This window comes from Sturnira hondurensis, unplaced genomic scaffold (assembly GCF_014824575.4).
Source record: "Sturnira hondurensis isolate 20B ecotype Veracruz unplaced genomic scaffold, ASM1482457v3 Scaffold0007865, whole genome shotgun sequence".
NCBI lineage: Eukaryota > Metazoa > Chordata > Mammalia > Chiroptera > Phyllostomidae > Sturnira > Sturnira hondurensis.
The window spans coordinates 2,603,878-2,628,716 of NW_028080496.1; the positions used below are offsets into that span (position 1 = coordinate 2,603,878).

The 24,839-nt window shown below is 51.5% G+C and overlaps 1 protein-coding gene across 2 annotated transcripts in view; it reads left to right on the forward strand.

Annotated features, from left to right (window-relative positions):
• The window catches only part of CPEB1 (cytoplasmic polyadenylation element binding protein 1), a 46,002-nt gene that overhangs the window by 6,124 nt on the left and 15,039 nt on the right, over window positions 1–24,839 (forward strand). For both annotated transcript variants that reach the window (XM_037053536.1, XM_037053537.1), the window contains exons 2-3: window positions 4,628–4,802; window positions 17,387–17,575. In XM_037053536.1, coding sequence (XP_036909431.1) covers window positions 4,628–4,802; window positions 17,387–17,575 — 364 coding nt within the window. The remainder of the gene's footprint in view (window positions 1–4,627; window positions 4,803–17,386; window positions 17,576–24,839) is intronic.

Consider the following 24,839-nt stretch of genomic DNA (forward strand, 5'->3'; position numbering starts at 1 on the left):
TCCTCCCCCCGCCCCCCACCCGCTCCCTTCTTGTGCTGGCACTTCAGGCTTCCTCCGCCCCCTGAGTGCCGCATTCCCTGTGGTCCACTCCCCTGGCCCCGTCTCACCTCTCACAGAGGGCCTGGGTGTGCCTGTAGCGACAGTTCTCTCTCTGCGATCCTGCTCTAGGTTGAGCTCTTTAGCTCTGGTTGTTCTCAAGACCCCTGGTTCCGAGTGGCCTCCTGAATGAGCCTGTCTGTCTGCAACGTATTAAACCTAGACAGGTCTGAAAGTGGAACCGATGTCCTGGTTCCTCTTCCCCTGGGGCTCCTCTGATTATCTTCCCCCCACCCAATCGATCCACTGTTTTCCCCACCTATACTCTAGTGTTCTCTTGGGGGAGAGAACTATGTTTGAGTGGTTATGTATGTATGTATTTTTTGCCACGAGAGGCCCTAGTACAAAGATGCTGGGCTTGCTATTCACACCCACCACTCTGTGCAGAGCTTTGTCACCCTGGTGGTCCTGCTCCTGGACACGCCCCTCTGACTCTGGGGCCTTGGGTCATCATGGATGGTTGTACCCCAAGCTGAGTGCTAAGCTGTGGATGAGGGGGTCTTTTCCTACCCCCTGCCCCGGGAGTGACTAGTGAGGTGTTGCTTGATTAAATTCAGGAGTTCAGGGTGAAACGCAGACTTCCTTTAGGTTTGGATTTGGAGAGGCTGAATGGAGCCCTGCTGCTCCGCCGTCCTGCCGCTTCTGCCCACGTCGTCCTGCCCAGGTTTGGGAAAGCCTCTTAACGCTAAGGCTTCTGAGTGTTTTAGAAATAAAGAAAAACTGAAACACAACAAAACCCACCCCCAAACCAGCAGACTGTCCAGTTACATGCTGAATAAGTTCATGTGCTTCTTGGTGAGCCTGACTGGGGTGAAGACTTGGAAGTGTACTTCTGAGTAACGGTGACTTAAGCAACTGTGTGGCATTAAGGGACATCTGTCACTGATAAGTTATTTATTGAGCGTGTCCGGGTTCTCTGTACATTTCTCTTTACCACAAGGTCTGCAGAGTAGGCGGCACCGCATGTTATACCTGAAGCAACCGAGGCACCGAGAAGCTACTTCCAGTGGTGAAGTTCGTGTTTCTGCTCCAAAGCCTGTCTTCTTTTTGCTTTCCAGAACAGCGAATCGCAGTTTCGGGGAGGATCCTTCCCCTGTGGAAAAGGGGGGTGCATTCTCAAGACGGCAGTCCCCCCCTCCCCTCCCTGTGGAAGATTATTATGGAAGGAAACCACTCTTTGGGGACAGGAGTGCCAACTCTTATCTGATGAAGGGGGAAATTGAGACCTACTAAAAAAAATAGGTTGTGTTAGCAGGGATTCCTCATGAACTACTCCTTCTCATAGTAAGTAGGTATGAGTAGTTTTAGCTTGAGGCCATTTTCATCTGGTAACAGTAAGAATTGTTTTTCTTCTTCTCTGGCATTGCCAGTTATTTTTTCCTGTTGATCCATGATCACAGTAGCCCTAAGGTTTGTCTTCTCTTGCAAAGTCTTTGGTCTGCCTTAAAGCCTACTTTCCCATCCATAGCGAAAGACCAAATAAAAGTCAAAAGAAGCTATAAATGATCTCACTTTATGGTGAAATATGCCAAAAATTGCAGTGAAAGCTATCAGGCACCAGCAGCATTACCACGGGAAAGAAAACCTCTTTTTCTTTGGGGTAAAATTGGGCATGAAGTCAGACCTATAGATCAATCAAAGTTGAGATAACAATGTATGGAGTACGGGTGGGTAGAAGGTGCGTGTTTTGAAAATGAAAAACTGAATTCATTGACTAGAGTTTAGAAGGATCACACTGCCTTCTTCTGCAGATTCAGGTTTTTGGTGGTCTGCCTTACATTATGTTTCTAATCTTTCAGCTAAGCTTTTAAAATCAATTGAATAGCAAAAAAAAAAAAAAAAAATCAGTTGACGAGCAAGATTTGACATGAAAGAACTTGGGTCTTCAAAGGACTACTTGGCCTGGGTCTTTAATACCTTTTTTCTCCTTTATGAGCAAATAAATTCTTTTCTTCAAGGATCCCTGTGGTGGCCACTGACCCCTTGGTGTCATAACAAGGACACTACGATCACCACGTCCAGCTGTTCAGCCCATAATTATGTCCCAGGTACCGTGCCCAGCGTGTCCACTGTAGTCACAGAAGTCCTGTGAGACGGCGGTACTGTTTATTTTCCTCTTGTATTGTTCCCGTCTGACGTTACTGACTTGGATTTTTGTTTGTCTCTTTTCCTTCTAAGTTGGTTACTCGAGGCAAACGGTGGGGTACTTGGCGATGTGGTCATGCAGTTCGGGTATGAATGCGACACTTCATTTGCTTCTATTCGAATGTCAGCGAGTCCTCTGGATCTCTGACTTGGTGGGCTTGAGAGAAGGGTGGGCGGTGGGCAGTGGGTGGGGTCGGCCAGGCATCCTCCCATTTAGGGTTTTTAAGACTGCTTCAGATGGCGACAATCTCGGACCTTCTTTCCTCCTGGGGAAGCAGGGGCCCCTCCCACCCCGACCCCGAGGCCTGTGGGTCTGCATCTTTACCCAGATGACCAGCTGGGGTGGGGGACAGGGGGGTTTCCTCCCTGGCTCTCCTGCCTCCGCCTCTCATGTGGTCGCTCACATGCGGTCTCCGCCTGACACTCACCTGCAGTCGTCATTGACCTGCCCATAAGCGTGGCCAGGACCTGGGGGTCCATATAGATCACATCTCTGATTCCAGTAAATTAAAATCAGGTGAACTTTTATATATTAGTGGGGGTGTTGAAGTTTGGAAAGCTCTGTTGTAGGAGATAACCCTACCTCCTCAGCCTGGCAGGCGAGGCTGCCTCTCCCGTCTGCTCTCCTCTGTACCGAATGCTGCACACTCGGGACCACTCTGGATGCTGTCCCCCTGTTCCCCGTGCCCTTCAGCCCTTCCTCCTACCCTCACGCCAGGCGCAGCCTCTTCCTTCGAGCCCCCTCGCCACAGAGGACTATGTACAGCACATTGCAGCTTGGGCTGCAGTTGCTCACACCACAATAAGCTCTGAGTTCCCTTTCTAGACTTGAAAAAATTTTCTTCTGGTTGAACCTCTAATCTGCTTACTCTCGGGTGTTATGTTTAGGTGGCAGGCAGTTCGTGCAGGTTAATCACAAGGCAGCGAGTCAGGGAAAGGTGCTGCCGGAAGACCTGCAGGGAGATTGTAATAAGTGCCAGTGTCCTGGCCGCTGCAGCTGCCCTGGTGGAGTGGAGATGCTGAGAAACCGAGGGCTGCGAAAGGCCTGTGTCGGGGACTGGGGGCTCTTCCGGTCCTCACCACCCACAGAGGACACCAGTCTTTTCGGGAGCTGGAGAATAAGGGACTCAAGTTGGTCCCTTGAAGGCTATCCAGCAGGGTTCACAGAACTAAACGCTGTGGTCCTTCTCAGGCTTACCTGGACTTGAATAGGCTATGAGATCTTAGGTGCTTGTTCCCCCTACTTGGTCTGTTTTTAGTTGGTTTTCCCCAAGGTAATTGGGAATGAAGGAGCTGATGAGTCTTGACTCCCCCTAAAAGGTGGTCTGTCAGCCAGTGTTCTGGCTGCCGATGTCGGGCCCTGGATGGGGTGAGTCAGGCAGGTCGGAGAGTGAAGCGTGTACCTGGATTCAGTGCAGGGCGCCTGCTGGATGTTTGCTGAGCTTTAGATACCCAAAGAGTCGCTTATTTGGGGGGCTCAGTTCCCGATTGTGTATGAGGAGTGCTTTTTTCATTAGGTAATGTCTTATGTGAGTTGTGTGTACCTTTAATGACCACACGGAATTGCAAAACTTATTTAAACAATTCATTTGCGTGGTGTTCGTACCACTCCTCCCACGTCTTTGGCTGTGACTGTACCTTCAGGTATAACTAGCAGCTGCCATGCACTCAATGTATTTCATCAAGAGGGTGATACTCTTTCCATTTCACAAATGGGGAAACTGAGGCACAGAAGTTGAGTAATGGCCAGTAAATGGCTGAAGTCCACTTTTTAAAACACATGTATTGAGAAGTAATTGACATAAAGCTCACCTTTCAATATACAAGTCAGTGATTTTTAGTATCTTTACAGAGTTGCAGTCAAAAATCTAATTTTAGAATATTTTCACCATCTCAGAGAAACTTCAGACCCATTAGCCATCACCTCCTTAGTGGAAGGCAGCTGATCTGCTTCAGATGTGTTTGTTCTAGGCATTTTGTCAGTGAACTTGTATAATAAGTGGTCTTCTGTGACTGGCTTCTTTGATGCAGGATAAGTAGCTTGCATCAATACTTCATTCCTTCTTATTGGTAAAAAAACCAGGCTGTTGTATAGACACCCCCCAGGCTCTGAACTGGGTACGTCCGGATCTAAAGCTCCTGCCGCTGCCACCTTGCCAAGGTGGCTCCCGTGTACATCCTGCTAGCAGAGAAGGTTCTGGAGGCAGGCTGCTCAGGGCTCGCAGTAAGCACCAGTGTATCTAAGTATTCTGACACACAGCAGGAAACTCAAACCCCCGTTACGATGTTCTCTGACTCACAGTGTCGGATTGGGGGAGAGGGGGTGTGAGGTCTCCATCTGTCGTAAGGAGTGCAGACACCCTGAATGTCTCTGCTCTGTGTCTAGGAGGAGGAAGCGGGAAGGATCAAAGATTGCTGGGACAGCCAGGAGGCACACGCACTCTCCACGTGTAGCAATGCCAGTATCTTCCAGAGGATAAATGCCATACTGGATAATTCTCTGGATTTCAGTAGAGTCTGCACCACGCCCATCAGTCGAGAAGTTCATGACTATCTGCCAGGTGAGTCAGATGTGGAAACTTGGTGCTCTGGACCTGTGTGCAGAGACGATTCCAGCAGCCTCCTTGTGAAGCCTGTGAAGGGCGGCCTTGAATCCCCGGGGACTTGCCTGTCCTGCAGTTTCCTGGTGGGTGCTCCCTGGGTGAAGACGGCCTTTGATTGTAATACAGAAATCTGCCTTATTGTCTTACTCAAGAAGATTGGGTAAGAAAAAACAAGTCAAAGGTGACGGGATTATTTATATGGAGAGTTATAATGTGAGTCACATGGAATTATAGAGTTTCTGGTAGTGACATTAAAAAAGTTAAAAATGTGATTCTGAGCAAGGTGGCTTGGTTGGTTGGGCATTGTCCTGCAAAGCAAAAGGTCACTGGTTTGATTCTGGGTCAGGGCACAGGGCAGAGTTGCGGGTTCAGTCCTGAGCTGGGACGCGTACGAAAGGCCACCGATAGATGTTTCTTTCCCTCTTTCTCCTTCCTTTTCCTTCTCTCTAAAAAATAAAAAATAAAATCTTTTTTTAAAAAAGTTAAAATGGTGAAATTAATGTTTCATGTAACCCAATGTATAGGAAATATTGTGACAACGTGTAATCGGTAGAAAACTATCAATGAGATGTTACTTCTTTTGTTAGTACTAAGACTTCAAAACCCACTGTGTGTTTGTGCACTCAAGCACGGTTCAGTTTGAACTCCCTACGGTCAAAGTGCTCAGTAGGCACCTGTGACCAGTGGCTACTGTATTGCACAGTGCAGCTCTCGAATATTTTAGTTGCTTATAAACATGAATGCAAGTCAACATGCCTGTTTGTGCGATATTAGGATCACTCCACAGAGCAGTGCAGCATCTCCGGAGCCTGACACTGCTTCACAAGGAGGTGTCGGTGACCTAATGGTTTCCTGATCTTTTTCTGTGGGAGTTGCAACATGTTATAAGAATGTTGACAGGGCCCTGGCTGGTGTAGCTCAGTGGGTTGAGCGCTGGCCTGTGAACCAGAGGATCGCGGTTCAATTCCCAGTCAGGGCACATGCCTGGGTTGCAGGCCGGTTCCCTGCAGGCCAACTCCCAGCAGGGGACGCACGAAAGGCAATCATACATTGATGTTTCTCTCCCTCTCTCCTTCCTCTCTAAAGATAAATAAATAAATAAAATCTTAGGAAAAAAAGAATGTTGATGGGATGGTTTTTGAGTTATTTTATATGAAAGCGAACATGCTTTTAATTTTTTAAATGGACCTTGAAAAAATGTGGCAATAACAGGGATTCTCAAGGGCCAGTGATTGCTCAATTTTAGTTAGGAAATTTTTATTTTTAAAAACTTGGCCTTGGAAATAATTCCCACAAAGATGTAGGGTCATGTGAGCATAAAGTAGCTAAATGTTGGAGGGAGAGGTTCATTGAGAAGGAGACGGACTTATGGTAACTTTAAGAATTTGTTTCTATTAAATTATACTGGAGGGCAATTGAGAGAAGGTCATGGGGGACTGGAGTTCTCTTTTCTAACTTCCAAAAAAATACATGTATAATATTTTTTGTTAATTTGAGTAAGTCATAAGCTTAACCTTATTCTCCTTTTCCTTAGGCTGAGTTAAAAATTCAGAGAATCCACTTAGTTCTACGTACATTTGCTGTTTTTCTCCTTTGAGGAAAAACGGTATGAATTATATTCCAGTAAGAGAATTAAATCAACAATGGCTTAATTCTCACATGCTGGAAACTTTTGTTGCTTACAGCAAAGTGTTTTTCGGCTGAGGCCAGGTTGCTGAACCACAGATGAGGGAGGGGACCTGTGCTTTGTGACAGAGGAGCGGGGAGGAGCGTGCCTTTGCACTTGGCCAGGCAGCTGGATGGCGTCACTGGGAAGGTGCCAGGCTCTGTGAAGGGGTTGCCTGTGCACCCCCCCCCCCCCCCCCCCGCCCAGGCCAGTGGGTGGTCTGACTGTGAAAGATAGATGCCTTATGCCCTGTTTTGATCCTCCTTGGGGCAGGCACATCAGAGAGGTGCGGTGGGAAGGGTGCCTTGAGAAAGTGGGGAGACCTGGGTTCTAAGGTTGACCTTGGGCAGTGAGACAGTTCTCCTAACTGGAGGATAGAGTGGAACCTGTCCGCCCTGCCTCACCCCTTCTCCTGGGGCCAAGGTGAGGAAACAGTACTGTGTTTGAAGGGACCTCAGGGGTTGCAGGAGGGGCTGTGGCCAGGGAGCTGGCACTCTTCGTCCACTTGGACCCGGCCAGGTCCCCGGTTGGGGGCACATGTATGGATCTTTTCCTCTTCCTTTCCCTCTCTCTGAAAATAAATAAATAGAATTTTAAAAAATTTAAAAAAATTTTTTCAGATTCATTTAGGAGATGTTAGATCTTGTTTTTTTTTTTTCTTATTACAATACATTCTTTGTAAAAAAAAAAAAAAATTCTGAAGAGCCCTGGCTGGTATAGCTCAGTGGGTTGAGTGCGGGCTACGAACCAAAAGGTCACCAGTTCAGTTCTCTGTCAGAGCACATGCCTGGGTTGTAGGTGAGGTCCCTAGTAGGGGGTGCACGAGAGGGAACTGCACATTGAAATTTCTCTCTCTCTCTTCCCTTCTTTCTAAAAATGAATAAATAAAATCTTTTTTAAAAATTCTGAAGAAAACAGACAAACAAGAAGGAAAAAAAACCCATATGTAACCTCACTACCCCGAGGAAAGAACTCATAACATTTGAGTGTATCTCTTCCGTGTTTTTCTTATATATATTTATTAAGGGGGGAATTTTTGAAGTAATTTGCCTTTCTTTTTTTTCTGTCATTCATTTTATGTCTTTTTCGAGGCTATGTAGCATTTTACCGTGTAGGTAGATGCATTTGAGATTCTTAACCTGGGTCCCTGGGTAGAATTCAGAGAGTCGGGGAACTTGGGCGGGTATAAGAGCTTCGATCTTTTTTCCCCACCAATATGTAACTGAAATGTAGCATCCCTTGCCATCATAAAGGTAAGCAACATATCACAGCGACATTGGCCTGACCTACAACTTTGGCAGTAGTAACCGTCATCGGTAGGATGATTGGACATTTTGAATCTGACTCCTTTAGAGTCATTGCACATGCGTCTTGAAATGTTGCTTTTGCTCATTACTCCTTCAAAATGATGATCACGATTTCACACATTTAGCGACATTATTCTTAGAAGGTGCCCATAGGCTTTAGCAGACTGCCGAATGGTTCCTGGTACAAAATGTTAAGAATTCCACACTATGGGAGGTGGTTTGCCTCCGTAGGTGTCTATTGCGCAGTAGTAGAAGTACCTGATGGGTAAAACTGTTACCTGCACCTGTGGTTGTGTGGACCGAATGCAGATCTCTAAAAGTACACTGTTTCATTAAGTGTCTTTTAAAGCTTTTCGGGCACACGTCAGGTTACCCTCCAGGAATGATGTACTGATTGACTCTTTATCTACTGCATGGAGGCAGCTGGTACTTTTAAAATCACTGGCTGTGACATTCTGTAGGTCTGTTATGATCTGACCCTGTCAGGGGTCCAGTTTGGTGTCAGGTTCAAGGACCTTCTGCAGACCCGACATTTGAACACTGTAGCCTCAGGGGAAGTAACATTTCACTGTGGTTGGGTTGTACTAGTGTTACATGCACCTTGGGGACCTCACCTGGACAGCATGCCGAATGCCAGGACCTGAGTCTTCAAGCATTCTGCTTCCGAAACCCCCATGCCGGACGCCATAGATTAGGTGGAGCTGGACTTGGCTCAGCTGCCTTCTTTATTGCTGTCCATGGGGAAGGAGTGAAAGTGGCAAGTTCAGAATGGTATGTGCATGTGGCAGTGGAATCTTGAAAACACTCGGATGTGACATGGACATTCTGCTGAGGGGGGCAGGGGGACCAGGAGTTGGGTGGAGCTGGTATCAGGAACTGAACTCCTGGTAGGATGGGATGGGTCCTGAGTGGAGAAGAGAGAAAAGATTCATTCATAATTTTATAAAATTAAAAAAAAAACAAGATTTATTTACTTTAAAAAGATTTTATTTATTTCTAGAGGGGGAGGGAGAAGAGATGGAGAGACACAATGTGTGGTTGTCTCTCATGCTCCCCTCACTGGGGACCTGGCCGGCACCCCGAGCCCATGTTCTCGACTGGGCGGCCCTTTGGTTCACAGGCCCATTCTCAATCCACTGAGCCACACCAACCAGGGCTAATTTTATAACATTATTAAAGCAAGTCTCTGTTGGGGTGGAATGGGTGTAGGCCTGGGCTGAGAAAGCGCCCCAGAGCAGGAGAGAGGCCGGAGACCAGGCCAGTCCCTGGGTTTGGGTCCCACATCTGTCTCTTAGCAGCTCTGTCAGTTTGGCCCTGTCTTGGCCTTGCCTGCTCGCTCGTAAAGAGGAGGTCTCACGAGCTGGGGTTTTAGCTCCCTTCCTGCTTTCCATTGCGGCTGTCTCTGTCACCTGGTGCCAGGGCACCGGGGGCTCTGTCCCATCCTGTCCCATCCCACTGTATGATCCCTCGTCCTGCCAGTCCGTGCCAGCGGGCCCGAGGTACACAGAACACTCTTACTTGCAAATGCTCAGACACCTCATTAGAACTAACTTTAGCAGAATGTGGGATGTGTTGGAAGGCTCTCGGTTTGTATATAGGTCACAGGATAGGAAGGAATCTCTGGAAAACAAAGGATGCTGACTTCGAGGGCCTCCAATTTTGTCGCGACCATCTCTGTGCTGCCTCTCTCCCTGGGTTTCAAGTTTGTCTTTGCACAGTTTCCTATTATCTGAGGAAGGGGCTGTGCTTACATCCTCTGGCGCCATGAAGTCAGGCAGGTAATGGTCCTTCTTCCACTAGAGCCAACTGGAACTCTCTCACGGAGGGCCCCCAGTTAGCCTGGCGTGCATTGTGTCCATAGCTGGACGGGTCTCTGTGGCCACAGGGGTGGGCTGTTTGGGCCCAGGCTGGGTCAGACCTTCAGGCCATTACAGTGCTCATGAGCAGAACCTACAAGAAGATGACATTTGCCCTCAGGGCCCCTTGGATGGCATAGGAGGAAACAGTTCAATAAATACCTGGTGTGGGGGACATTTTTAAAAACACGTTCTTGGGGCGGGGGGCGGGCAGGGTTGGGAATATAAGACAGAAACCTGTACTTGAACAAGAATTAAATAAAAATTATATTAAGAATAAATAAATAAAAGTTATTTCCTTTTAAGATGGGGGGAAAAAAAAACACGTTCTTGGGGATGCATGAGGTAGACAGCACCATCTTCAAACATTTGTTTGCATACATCTTGTTTTCTTAAAAACAGCGTACCGCACAATGAGATACCGATTCATACTCATTAGGATGGCCATTGACCAATACATATATGTATCAGGTCTTGGTGAGGATGAGGAGAAACTGGAACATCTGTGGGATGGAAGCAGTGCAGCCGAGGTGGTAAGTGTGGTTTCTAAGACAATGAAACAGAGTTAGTATCTCATCCAGCAACTCCACCTCTTGGCATATAGGAAACGAATCGAAAGCAGAGATGGGAAGACACGTTTGTACCTCGACGTTCATAGCAGTACTACTCATACTGGCCAAAAGGTGGAAATAACTCGCATGTCCATGGACAGATGAGTGGAAAGGAGGCCTGTTCATACAAAGGAATATTACTCAGCCTTAAAAAGGAAGGAAATTCTGTCCCCTGCTACAATATGGCCAAACCCTGAAGACATATTAAGTGAAATAAGCCAGTCACAAAGGACAAATATTAAATGATTCTACTTCTATGAGGTACCTGGAGTAATGGAACTTACAGAACAATTATTGGCGGCTTAGTGGGGCATTAGTGTTTCATGGATACAGAGTTTCAATTTGAGATGAAAAAAAATCTTGGCCGTGGATCAATGTGTGGTAGGTGCATGAAAGCATGTGTGTACTTAACGCCTATGAATTGTACACTGAAAAAATGCCAAAATTTTGTTACATATATTTTATCACAATGAAAAAAAAACATTTAAAAATATGAAGTACACCTGGCACATTTATCTGATTTTCATTGTAAGTAAAAATGTATCTAGTAGAATCAAAATAGTAGAGGGATTGGTATCTATTACCTTTTTAAAAGCGTGTGAGCCAGTTCTTTAACGGTAGGAAAATTCTCATTATTCCTTGTTGTTTTTTTTTAAACTCAAGTTTCTAGTCTGCTTCTCCCACAGAATTTTATCCCAATGTAATACTTTACACTTGCGTCGTGTTGATCACGCTGTGCCTCTCTGCAACGGAAATAGCACAGAAATTGAAATTTTAAATGATTTCCTGTGACTGAAGTCTCAATTGTCGTGGCATCGATTGCTAGGGCAACTGATTAAGGCAGCCTAAACGTGACAGATTTTGATACAGTTTTATTCTTCAGCTAATCACTGTTTATTGGAAATGCTTCTTAACGAGATAAATGAGGCATTTAAAAACCTCGTGTAATATTCGATGACTCACTTATTCCTAGAGTGACTCAGAATTTTCAACACCAAGTGCATTCCGATTGTTTGTGTTTGTAGAGCTGGGCTCTGGGTAGCCTGTTCCCACAAACAGCCACGCGGGATGTGCAGGCACTGTAAGAGCCGGGTCATCCCATTGTTTGAACTTGAGTTTTGTGCAAAAAAAAAAATCAGTCATCTGTCATTATCTTTAGTCCTTTGTGTGCTGGCAGTTCCATTTACTCGTGCATATTTGTCCAGAAGAAGAGACTAGAAAACCATCCAATTTGTGAAAAGATTTGTTACCTAAGTCAGCTGTCATTGAATTTCTCGGTTCTTTGGAAGTATACCAAGAATGCTCTATGTAGATTTCAGATGACTACTATGTCATTCTTTCACTTACAGACTTGACTTAGGGTCTTCAGTTTACCTGAAGAAAGTTGAAGTATTGTTACTTTAAAAACACACCCCTGCAGCCCTGGCCAGGTAGCTCAGGTGGTTAGAGCGCCGTCCTGATCTGCCAAGGTTGTGGGTTTGATTCCTGGTCAGCGCACACAAAAGAAGCCACGGATGGGTGCATAGACAAGTGGAGCAACAGATTCATGATTCTCTCTCTCCCTCGTCTCCTTCTTTCCCTCCCCCCTCCCCTCTTTCCTTTCTGTAGAAATCAATGAGTTAAAGAACAAATAAAAGTACACCTTTGCCAATACAATATTCTAAAGTGCGCTTTATACTCTAACTTGCTTTAAGTATGTTTTGTCAAAACCCTGGGTCTGTAGATGTTAACTTAATCTGCTTGTGGTAATGTCAACCATAAAATCTAATTTAATGAAGTCTCATTCTTATTGTCAAACCAATTAGTTCAGACAGACTTGCTTTTTGTCGTGAAAAATGTGACTTCTTTTTCCCCCTAACGTGGCATGCAGTTCTCATTCACAACACCCAGTGTATGGAGCAGGGTTTCTCACTGTAGCGTGTGGTATGGTGAGTGGTAGCTCACTGTGGATCAGTTCATATCGCTCCAATAACTAATGATGTTGAGCACATTTTCAAGCACTTACGGGCCATTTATATATCTTTGTGATAGACCTTTTCAAGATTTTCTGCCCTGTAAAATTGTTTTTTCCTTTTCCTAAATACTGTAGATATTAGCCATTTGTCAAGTATGGTCCCAGATATCCCCTCCTTTTTGGCAGCTTGCCTGATTATCTTCCTAAGGGTGTCCCCATGAGCAGAAGCGTTTCGTCTCGGTCATCCAGGTCATCAGCCCAGGTCATCCAGATCCTTTCCCAGTGACCATCTCTGTCTGTGTCCCGTGCTGGAAACCTTTGTGCTCCCAAGTCACAGAGGTGCACTCTGTTGTCCTAGAGAAGCTTCAGCGTCGTCACTGTTCCTCACAGGCCTCTCCGATCCGTGTAAATGAGTGTGTGTGTGTAGGGCGTGAGGGAGGGGGTCAGGCTTCATTCTTTTCTCCATCCGGCTGTCCGGCTGTCCCTGCACCGTCTGTTCAGCAGTCTTTCCTCCTGGGCCTACCTGAAGGCAAGTCTCCTCTTGGGGTCGCACAGATCGATTTGGTGGGAATTGGCTCTTTAACAGTATTGAATCTTCCAGTTTGTGAACATGGCATATGACGTTGTAAAATCTAAGCGTTGGTAAGATTTGCTGTGGGACATCATAGAAACTGCTTTGAAAGAATTTACAGGACTCCTTTGAAGATTATGAAAAGCAGTCGAGATGGACATAACCCAATGATCGTTCCTTTTATGCCCGCATGGATGATGTAAACCTAACGCTCTCTGTTAATACCTTACCCTGTACTGTGACTTTTAACGTATAGCTAAAATTGCAAGGCAGCTCTCCTTGTGTACCCGAATCATCACGCGCTCTCTATCCTTACATCAGTGTTGCCCTCATTAGCACCTCGCTTAATGGGAAGTTGTTCTCTAGTCTCGGAGCTTCCAGAGAGCTCAGCCTTTAGCGTCAGACACAATGAACAAGTGAGCCTGGGGTCTTCGGTCTGAGCGGCCACAGGGAGCCCTTAGGGGTCCTTGTTTAGGACAATGCACATCATGAAGAATGAGGTTGAGTGAGACCGGGGTGAATGACCCGGAAGAGAGAATCTGGGGTAGAAAACCCGCTAAACTTCGGCTTCTCGAAGTGTGGTCAGCAGACCAACGGCATCGGCAGCACTCGGGGTTTGTTGGAAATGCCAGTTCTGGGGCCTGACCCAGATGCACTGCCTCAGAACCTGTTTTAAACAGATCCCCGAGTGATCCACATGCCCACTGGGGTCTGAGCAGCACTACCTAGGGAACCCTGCAGCCCAGCGGGGCCCAGGGCCGGAGTGCACACGGAGCAGTTGAATCGACCTTGACGGGTGTCCGACGTCCTGCAAGTTTGCACATTAAGTTGCCAAAATGGATTTCCAAAGTCATCATTTTGGTTTTCTTGGTTTGAGGGGGGGAAACAGTCTTTCAGGCAGTCCTACACCTGCTGCTTCATGGACGTGGTAGAACTTGTTTTCCACCAGCAGACCGTCCAGTCAGTCGTCATTGAGGGAACCTAGTGGGGACAGACGACCCACAGTCCTCTCTCTCCTATTCTTGGGGACTGGGGTTGGGGATGACGTGTTTGCTGCACGTCCTGTACAGCGTGCTTGTTTAAAGTCTAAAAAGGAAAAGCAGAGGACGGATTTTATTTTGTATTGCTGAGACCCTTGAGCAGATGTGTACAGACGGTGCCAGAAGCCGGGGCATCGCAGGACAGACAGGTCTGGTGCTGAGGATGGAGAACTCCGCCCTGGTCCCAGGCCCTGGCTCGCCTGCCTTCTGAGTCCACCAGGGGGTACTTCAGGCTGGGGCGCACTTCCACCCTCAGGTCAATCAACTTACTCTGCTGAGTTCTGTTGCTTAAGGAATGTATAAAGAAGATAAATTGATCATTTCAAAGGGAAATGGTTTTTAAATTTCAAACCAAGTGAAGGAACCTAATGCAGAAGCTCTGTGCAGAGGTTGATAAGAGACTTTGAGGAGAGCATGTAAGCCGAGACGTCATCCAGATAGGTGGCCTCAGAAGGAGAGCCACCCCCACACCTTGTCCTGGTTGTCGAAGACGCTTCGAGGGTCCGGTCCGTGCCTGACAAAAATTATAAAGCACGTTCTCCACCACAAAGGACCAGATTCCTGTCTAGCACCAGGTGTGGGTTTGAGAGGCACAGGTGGGCGTTTGCTCAGGAAAATCAGCCTTGCCTTTTGAGACCTTTGAACTCACTGCCTGTTGGCCTGTGGCGACTGCTTGCTTCTCACGCTTCCCCCCATGGAGCAGAAGGGGGTGAGTGGGGAGAGACGAGGTCAGGAAGCCGTCAGAAAGGAGGCTTTGGGGTAGGATGTTTCAGACCACGAGTGGCTGCAGTTGGAATGACCCTGCCTGCCTTCCGCCCAGGACAGTCTCTGTTTAAGCAGCTGCCCTTCCATGACTATTAATATTTGCCTCCTTTCTCTCTCAAACGTGTCCTGTTTGGGTGATAAATTATATGGTCACCCTATGGGAATTAAAATACTGGTAAAAATTGGGGGTGGGGGCCAGACGCTGTACCAAACGGACGGCTTTGTGCCGTCCTGACAAAATACCTGACAGGTGGCTGCGGCTGCCCTTTAGTGGGTAAGAAAAGGTGCCCAGAAAGGCTGAGTGACTAGGCGGAGGTCACACAGCACAGACCTGCTGAGGGGAGGAAGGTGTGGGAGACCCCCACAGCGAGCCCCGCCTGCCACCCTGGGGATTCAGCAGGTACAGTGAAGGCATCCTTTAGGCAGAAGGAACAGTGCGAGGGAGGATGGAGCCGGGTAAAGGGGACGTCTGCCGCAGCGTGTGCGGTGAACGCGGAGGGGAGCTGTGTATAGATCATAAGCTCTGCTTGTTCCTAAACGTCCCGACACAGGCCTGCTGCTCGGGCCCGGGGTCTCGGTGGGGGGGGGGGGAGGGTGGGAGGGCGGCATTGGAGGTCTAGGTCAGTGCCACTCACACATCATGTCCTGCATACTCCAGTGCGGCTCCTGTTCGGGAGGAGGCCCATCCCACAGGCCTTGGGTGAGGCCTGGGGGCCTGTCTTTGTAATAAGCTCCCTGCTAGGCAGTACTGCTGGTCTGTCACGTCAGACTTCGGGCAGCAAGGTGATAGTCACTGATTAGGGTCTCTCTGCATGCCCATGTCACCACATACACGGGGCCCTGGTTTGAGAGGAGACGGGAGAAATGGTCCCCTGTGGATGCTGAAGTGGAGGGGAGGGACCATACAGAGAACTGGCTTGTGGGGGAGAGAATGGCTTCTTAAGTCTGGGTATTTTAAAAAGAAGCATCATGTTTTGTAGCTAATACATATGGATCATTTTGAAAAGTCTCTTAGCTTAGGGGAAGGATGGGCCTGGAGGGCAGGTTGGCTGGGGGCAGTGCAGGCCTGTGTGCTGGTGAACCGAGGCTCTGATACAGACAGGGAGCCAGACGAGGACCGCGGAATGGATGACACAGCAGCATAGCTCTAAAAAAAAACTCCCAGGGAAGCATCCCTCCCACAGGCTGGCCGTGCCCGCTGGGCTGAGGCTGGGTGCCCGTCGACACGGGCGGTGCTGCAGGAGGTGTTGGCCAGCATTCCTGCGTGACAGCATTGTGCCCCGCTCTGCCCACCTTGGACCCTGTCTCGGCAGGCAGGTGGTCCCAGGTGGGCCTGCGCCCAACATAGGGTTACTTCTGTCCCATGGGAAACAGCAGGGTGGGTGCTGCAGCCTGGGCTAGGGGTGCAGCCTGCCTGCCGGGGCTGGGATCTGGGCTGCCCCTCCTTTCTGAGGGTCGTGTGGGAAAAAGACTGGTGCGGAGAGGGTATTGGGTGAGGGCGAGATGGAAGAGCTGGCCTCGGTTGCTGGAGCTGTGGGTGGTCACAGAAACAGGGCCTCGGTCCTGGCAGCACCCCTCATGCGAGGGGACCAGGCAGCTGACGCATTCAGGGATGCTCACAGCTGGCAGGACAGCTCTCAGGCCCCTGAACGCGCAGAGCTGGTGACATGTTCTGAATGGGGCTTCTGTGGGGTGTAAGGCCACGTCTGAGATTGCTGCTTGTGTTTTGGTCTTTCAGACACTGGGGAGTGTTTCGTCCTTCTAGGCCTCCAGTTGCAGGAGGGAGGGAGGCGCGGGGCCTGATAATATGTATGTGCTCCTGAAGATGGCCCTGGTCAGGGCAGGTCTCCCTAGGCCTGGCGTGTGGACTGTGGGCCGTACCTCCTGCAGCCCCGCAACTCCCCCTCCCACTGCCAGCGCTGACCCCTTTTCTCTGTGATCAGCGGCTCCAGACACGCCCGGAGCACCAAGTGTTGCTGCCTGGGGTGCACGTGTTCATTGTTTTTCTGAAGGTTATCCCATCCCTCTGTGGAAAACACTGCTGTGTCAGGGTGCTGCCCGGGGGCCGCTTGGAGCCCATGGGTCTTTGCTCTCAGGATCGCAGAGCTTTGCATTGGGCTGCAAAACCAGGACTTGAGCAAGCAGCTGGAGAGAGTCCAGGACTAGAGTGTTTTTTGGGTTTGGGGGTGGAGAGCAGAGGGAGGGACCGGGAGGGGCAGGAGGGCAGCGCCACAAGCCAGCAGGCGCAGCTTTGGCTCTGCTGTCGGCAGGCGGCGAGGACCTTAGTCCTGCCTCAGGGCCACCGGGCCACCATCGCTGGAGACCGGAGGGCGCTGCCTCGCAACGCTGACTTACCGGCGCTGCACCGGCTGTTCCAAGTAGCCGCTGTGCTGCCTTTTCCCTGGGAGGCGAGTCTCCTCCCCGCCGTCCCCTCCCGCTCCTCCCTGGGCTGTGAGGGATGATGCCGCTCGCTCTGCTGCACGGCTCAGCCGGCTGATGTCACTGGCAGCGGGAAGCATCAGCAGCCTGATCACATGCTGGCCAGTCTGTAATGCGGACGGGATGGGGTGTGTGCCTGGGGAGGGGGCTGCATGGCCGCTGCGCTCGCTCTAACGCCCCCAAAAGTGCAGAGGCAGCCGCTGCAGCATCCCGCTGGCTTGGACGTCTGGTCCCTGAGCCTGGGGAAACTACTATTAATAATATTTATTGTTGATAACATCGGGGCAAACAGCCCTTAACTCTGGGGTTTTGCTGTCCTCCTGTCCGAAACAGACTTCCCGGACTCGGAAGAAACAGTCACAAGCAGGATGCTTTTCCCCACCTCTGCGCAAGATTCTCCCCGGGGCCTCCCAGACGCAAATGACCTGTGCCTTGGCCTGCAGTCGCTCAGTCTCACGGGCTGGGACCGACCCTGGAGCACCCAGGACTCCGATTCCTCAGCCCAGAGCAGCGCACAGTCGGGTGAGTGCCAGAGAACGAGTTGGTGGGGGGGAGGGGGCTGCCGGGCGGCCAGCGGAGATATCCACAGCAACAGTTGTTCTGTTCCCCTCTGCATCCCCCACCCCTCCCCACGTACAACATGGAGCTGTTTTGCAAGAGATGGAAATGCTGGCCGTGAGCGTGCAGGACAGATGGTGGCTCGGAAGGGCAAGCACAGCTTCTCCGCTTACCCTGACAAATTCCCCAGAGTTGTTAGTCTGCACCTGGGGTGGCCCCGAGAAAGGTCCCCAAGGGGACAGCCGGAGGCAGAAGAGATCCGGATAAACCCCCTGGTGCCTAGGCCTGTCTCAGAGATGATGAAGCAAAACACTTTTGGGTGGGGGAGGGGACTTCAAAGGCTGCTTGCTGGACGTCCAGATTCTGTTTCTCCGTGGCCTTAAGGCTAGGGCACTCTTGTGCAGATCCGGTGGTCCCTGGGTCGTGGCAAGTGAGCTGGGTGATCCTGGGGGATCGGAATTGGCTTAACCCAGGTTAAGAGCATCGATCCTAGAAGGGGGTGGGCAGGGAGAGCAGGGTGGAGTAGCTGTCGGCTAGAGGCCCTTTTTCCTTCCTTTGTGTTAAGGGTGACCCAGTGGATGAAGGGAGGGCCGCTCCCCTTTAGGACTGATTGTCACCCGGAGGGATTCGATGGGGACAAATCGAAGGGGCCTTGGCCCCCCTGATCCGCTTCTGCTCGACCTTCCCTCTGGTGGTACAAGGGGTGGGGGTGGTCACGTGTAAGTCTTGGAGTATTCAGGAGGAAATGGGAACTTAAGAAATACTGTAGGTATACTTAAAATCTGCGTATTTTGCTGTATGTGAGTTATGCCTTAATAACGAACGTTGGCAGCAGCTACTTCAGGAGGATCGGTGGGGGGTGGGGGGTGGGGGCAGCCATTTGCTGTTGCTGCAGGAGGAGCCACCCAGCTGCCGCCCCCTTCCTGCCGCCCGGCTCCGGGCTCTGGCCTGGTGGCAGCCAGGTACTGCCGTGTTGATTTCTCCGTCCTCCACCCTCGCTGGTGCAGGTCTGTTTTTAGACCACTTTGCAGAGCCTGGGGCTGCGGTGTCTGCTGGCATTTTAATGCCCATTTATTTCAGTAAAGCCCCACTGGACTGGGGGGTCGGGGTTTGGGGTTTTTAAATTTGGTTGCAGGTGGGGATGAGCTTTGCTGTCACTACCTCTGGGTGGAAGTCCTGGCCTTCTGCTGCCTCGGGCTTTCCCCGAGTCGGGGGGTAAAGGCCCCAGGGCACCGTGGTGTCACGTAGTGTCCTGGGCTTGCAGATCTCGGTTGGAGGCCATGGTGGCTTCATTTGGGGGCACTCCGCAACCCACCTGTGCGGCCTGCAGAGCTGACCGGGGCCCCGTCCCACTGTCTCCAAGCCACAGAAAGAGGGACTCCCCTGGGAAACCGGCCTGTCTGTGGTGGCCGGCGTCTGACTAGGGCCCTGTCTTTCATGGGTGTCAGGTTGGGGTGTGGCCCTCCTCTGGCTCTGATTTGTCTCTGCTACAAGGGCCTTCCTGAGAGGTGACCACAGGGCGCAGACGTGCAGGAGGGCCCATCTGGGGGCTGTGAAATTAGGCTGTAAAAATAGCTTGGGATATTACTCAGCAGTAAAGAAAGAGTGGAACCCTGCCATTTGCAACCACAGGGACGGACTCGGAGCATATTATGCTCGGTGAAGTAAGTCAGGCAGAGAAACACAAATACCATATGATCCCCCTTATAGGTAGACGCTAAAACACAATACAAACAAAACTGACTCCGACACAGAGAGCAAACTGATGGATACAGGGCGGGGGGTTGAGGAGTGGGTGGAAAGGGTAAGAGGGAATAAGAGGCACAGACTTCCCGTTGTGAAACCAGTCACAGGGAGGACGCACAGCACCGGGAATGCGGTCCGTGTCGCCGTAATAACTCGGTGTGGAGACGCGCAGGCCCTCGGCTCACCAAGGTGAGCACGTCGTAAGGTATGTTAACGTTGAACCACTGTGTTGCACACTGGACACTAAAGTGTTGTATGTCAGCTACACTTTCATAAAGAAATAGCTCTGGTCCAGCCATAATTTCCCCAGCTTTGCCGCCCCGAGAGGCCTGCGCTTGGCAGCTGTCTCTGAACTGGGGGTGGGTTTCCTTCTCCACCTTCCATCTCAGGCTCTTGAGTGATAAATGTTGGTGGGCTCTGTGGACCAGGGAGGGACTGCGGCGTGATCCTTGCATTCAGAGGGACCAGGGGGTGGCCCTGGCAGTGTGGCCTTGCTGTGGGCAGGGCTAGTGTGGGCATGTCTTTCTCTCTGAGGGGTGGAGACACACTGTCCTCCGTCCCCATGTTGTCCTTGGATTTTGCTGTCTCTGTGACGAGGGCTGTGTCCTCCTTGCCTGCATCTTGGCTTCCTTGGAAAGCCCATGCCAGTGCCACCCCCTGCATTGGGGTGCAGCCCTCCCACCACAGGCTGCAGCGGGTGCCCTTGCCAGCCGTGCGGGAACGTGCTGCCCACACTCCACGGCCCACCCTGCCTTTCTGTGTGAGGCCCAGCTTGCTCCGGGGAGGCTCTGGGCAGTCTAGGGGGGGTCGTCCTTGCAGGCAGCCTGGCACCCCGTGGGCGGCCTCTGCGTGAACCGAATCCTCAGGCTCTGCTCAGTGACGTGGTGCCCAGGCAGCTGTAGCTTCCCCTCTGACCATCTGCTGCCACTCCCAAGTGTCCGGCCCTGTCCGGGGCAGCAGGTTGGCAGAGAGCACAGCTCTTGACTGAGAAATCTTGTCTACATTCGTACAGCAAACACCAAGCGCTTGGTGTGTGCTGGGCACCGCGCTAGGCACTGGAGATAGTCACAGGGAAGAAAACGGTCGCCCTTACAAATCCCCTGGCCCCCGAGGCAGCACGGTGAGGAAGCACACCAAATGCAGTGTGGGAGTTTGTGCGGAGGGGTGACCTTTCACTCAGCGCCCTGCAGGAGACTGGTGCGCGGGGCCCCTCCCAGGGGTGGGTCTTTCTGCTGCGTGGATTTCACGGGCCTCACAGGCTGCAGCACAGGAAGACCCCGGGGTAGAATCCACATTGGAGGCTGTGGTTGCAGGGCCAGTGCTGGTTCAGATGCGGCGCTTCGTGGGGGTCCCTTCCTTCTAGACCGTGCGTGTCCCGTGAATGCCGTCCTCATTGTCCTGGGGGGTGCCCTGGCTGAACGCCAACAGTATCGACTGCTTCCTGTGCTGAGTACATCACACGACTGTAATGCTTCTCCGTCCTGGGAGATGGGTGCTGATGGTAGTCCCGTCCTGGAGATGAGCAAGAAGGCTCCCAAAGCGGCCCCACTGCCAGATTCTGGCCCAGGTCTCAGTGGTTTTGAACCTGCTCAGCTTTCTGTTACACCTGGGTTCCTATGAGCACAGCCCTAACGGTGGGGCAAGAACACAGGGTGGGGGACCTTCATGGATGACTCTGGGACTGCTGAGCCAGAGGTGTTGGTTGCCAAGGTCCCTCAGGGCCAGGGTCTGCACCGGGCAGGTCTCAGCTCATGCACTGTGCCACCCGGGGGACGGTCTTCCAGCCTCCCCCAGGGGACTCTGGTGTATGGCAAAACTCGGCAGAAGTGGAACCAGGACTCCTAGGGACGCCTGGTCCAGGAGCCCGGGGACAGACCAGACTCGAGGCTGAGGATGATGGAGGATGTGTTCTGTTCCCTCCACTCCCCAGAGCAGGTCCCGGGGCGTAGCCTGCTCGCTGTGTCTGGGCTCTGCCCTGAATGCTGAGCAGGGGGTGCTGGGTCCCCTGTGTGGTGCCCTACTGGCTGCAGGGTGGATGGCCTGGGCTGAGAGGGGCAGGCGTCCTCTGCATTTTGCTTTTGCAGCTGCTGTGCTTCCAAAAAAACCTTCCCAAGGCAGCATCCGAAATAGGGTTCCTCCTCTGTGTGGCATGGATGTTCGGGCCCAGGGTTTCCTGTGAGTCTGCCCCAGCTGTCTAGCTCTCCAGCTCTCCACCACCGTGTTCCTAGCACACAGCTCGGAGCCTGGTCGTGGCTGTCGGACACATAGCCAGGGAGTGAGTGATGGGTGCTGACCGCAATGCTGATTCTGGTGGGTCTGAACTGCAGGCTTTAGGCAAGGTCTCACCCGCTCCTCACCTGCCCGTGCTCGTGTTCATCTGCTGGCTGGGCAGATCCTTCAGGGTCCATGACTCTGTGTCCCCACAGCTCTCAGGGCCTGGTGGCCCACTCCCAGGAAGCTGTGGCGGGCACTGGAGCCAGAGTACTTGTGGTGGCGTCAGGTAGTCAGTCTATGGAGGAGTTGCTCTCCAGAGAGAGGAGGGGCTTCTGGGGACCCTGTGACAGGGGGGTCCCTCATAGGTGAGGTGGGTGGCTGCAGGACATGTCGTTTCTTCTGTCAGGGAAACGTCCATGGATCGGGGCGAGGAGAAAGGCAGCGTCAGGGACCGCCCGGGACCTGTGGGATCCATGGTCAGAGCAGGGAGATGAGACAGAGGAACTCACCCTGGAGTTGCAGGCTGGGGTCCGGAATGAGTGCCACCTTCCCCCTTCTGACCTCTGAGCCTTCAGGTCGATTTTGGACACACAGCCTAGAACCGAGGGTTGTAGAGGGAGGGAGGAAGGGACGTGGCCTTCTGTCTCAGGGTAGGACTACCAGCTCAGGTCTGCGTTTCTCCCATGACTTCTCCCGTTACGGAACAGACGTCTGGACTGTGTGTCTGGGGCCTCGTCTCCCCAGCTGAGCTCAGTCCCTGACTGTCTTCCACGCAGTCCTCTGTCCGGCACAAAGCTCCCGCTGCCATCGCTGCTGCTGCTGCCACCGTCAGACTCTGGGTGCCTTTGTCCTCTTGGGCAAGGCTTCAAAAAATTCCAGCAGTGACTCAGCTGTGAAAGCCACAGGAGCTGGCATAGAAGGGTGACAGTGGAGAAAGCTAACAATTGGTCTAAAAATATGACTGCTGATTTGGTCTCTCGCACCCGCTCAGGGAGCGCTAACGAGTGGAGCCCTCAACCAGGCCCTCTATCCTGTGACTTCCCTGAGAGCTGACAGTGGCTGGTGCCGATCCCGGCCAGCCTGTGAGTGGGCATGGGCACCTCCACCCCAGGGAGACCCTGCTGTGCTTCCTAGTCACTTTTGGATGTTCTGGAGTCACTGTGCTTGGCCAGCAGGGCGGGGCACTTGGTGAACCTCTGACTTTCTGTCTGTGACCCCTGAGCTGTGCAGGTCAGGACAGGAGCCGAGCAGGGGTGACACTGGGACCCCAGCCTTGATGGAGCAAGTTCCGTGCCCTGTGCTCGGAGCAGGTTTGAGAGAGGCATGGGCCTGCAGCGCAGGGACCTGTCGTTTTCAGAGGACTCTAGGTCCTGTGGCTTATTGAGAGTGCCTTTCCCATCTGGTTGTCTCCTCCTTCCAGTTAGGAAGAAGGGACTGGCCAAGGACTGGCTGCTTTGTGTCTTCCCTCCTGACTTACAGCTCGTGGAAGTCAGTGCCGCTCGCTCAGCACTCGTACAGTGGGGGCAAGGCGGCTCCGTGGGCGGAGCTGGGAGCAAGGCGGGTTCTGTCTCTTGAAACGGGGTCCCTCTGAGACCCCACTGTCTCCGCAGCTTTCCCTCTCTTTGGCCAGGGGATACTCAGCACCACCCAGCCAGGCCCTGCATGCTGGCTGCCTGCACAGGGACAGTCATGTCACTGCAGGGCACTTGACCACAGGTGACAGTTTGAGAAACGCAGCTTCTTCTGCAGTTAAAGGAGCTCTCAAACCACCTGGGAAGCCCGGGCACCTGGAAACTGGGGTTTCTCATATTCCCTGTGTTTCCTAGTCACACTCCTACTATAGCCTTGGCCCCTTCCAGTTTCGTCTTTGTAGGATGCAGATGCACGGCGGTGCTGACGTGACCCAGGTGTTAATTCTGGGCACCCTAATCCTGCACTCTAGTCCAATGGCATTGCCCCTTCCGGCCGTCACCTCCAGCCCGCACCCCCGCTGCCCTGTGTGGTTGGTAGACCTCAGGGAGGTTCTGTGCTTTCTCCTTGCACCTGAACAGAGAAGTGATGTCGGGGCTGGGAAGGTCCCGGTGGGTTCTTGGGAGGGTTGGGCAGGGGAGGGGGACTCTGCAGCCTGCATCTGCGTACGTTCAGCCCTCAAAGGAAGTGTCTGAGACCAGTGGCCGTGGCAGGTTCCTGGACTTCTCTCTGTCTCTGTGTTGGTGACAGGCTGGGGAGGCAGGTAAGCTAAGGTTTTTCCCGCAGTTCTGAGTTGCATGGAAGTCAGGATGGCGTGCTCAAATCGGGGAGCTGTGATGGAAAAGGTGTGGCCTCAGTGAGCATTCTGGCTCTAAGGCCTAGGGGACAGTCCCTTTCGGTACATCCAGCAAACACAGTCCCCACTTTCTGGCAGGTGTGGGGCCATGTGCTGCCGGGTGGGGTGTAGGGATGGATGCCGATCGTGTGCCTGGTGGAGCAGGCAGAACCCCGTGCACATGTGCCTGCAGAGGCCTGTACGGATGTGTTTTGACAGCTCGTTTAGAGGGAGATGATTTCTTCTAGACGGAGACTCCGACGCTGCTCAGGTACCGTTTTCTCCTCCGGGGAGTCTAGCCCCGCTCACTCACGCTCTGCTGAGATCAATTGTCTCAAAAACGGCAGAGAGAGTCAAATGGGAATTGACTAGTTTTCTTTCCCGTCATTTAAAAAAAAAAAGTTTTCTGGGAAATAATTTCAAACTTACAGAATTTACAGATAAGAAACAGAAATCACGTGGAAGATTCTGGTATTCTCCCTTATCCGTCCGATTCTCCCGTTGCCGACTGGCCCCTCCTCATCACTCCCACGATCTCTCTACAGGGTGGGGCCAGAGTAGGTTTACGGTTGTGAGCACGCAAAACAGTTTATTCTTGTATCGTTATTTATTAATTATTCTGTTTTCCGTATGAACAACTGTAAATCTTCTTTTGCCCCACCCTGTATGTGTCTGTGTATGTGATTTCTGAACCGTTGAGAATAAAGATGTTCTAACATTGAGACACAGCAAAGCAGCCGTTTGCCTCTCTCCCTCTCTCCCTCTCTCCCCCTCGTCTCTCCCACAGCCCTGCCCCGTGCTCTCAGAGTTCCCGAATGGGTTCCTTTTCTCCTCTTGGGAAGTAGCTGCCATTGCGCCGTCAGAGCTGTTCTTAAATAACCTATGATTTCCAAGTCAAGGGAAATAATGGGACATGAAAGGATTTGGGGGGCTGGTAAGGGGGACTGATGCGCTCGAAGTAGC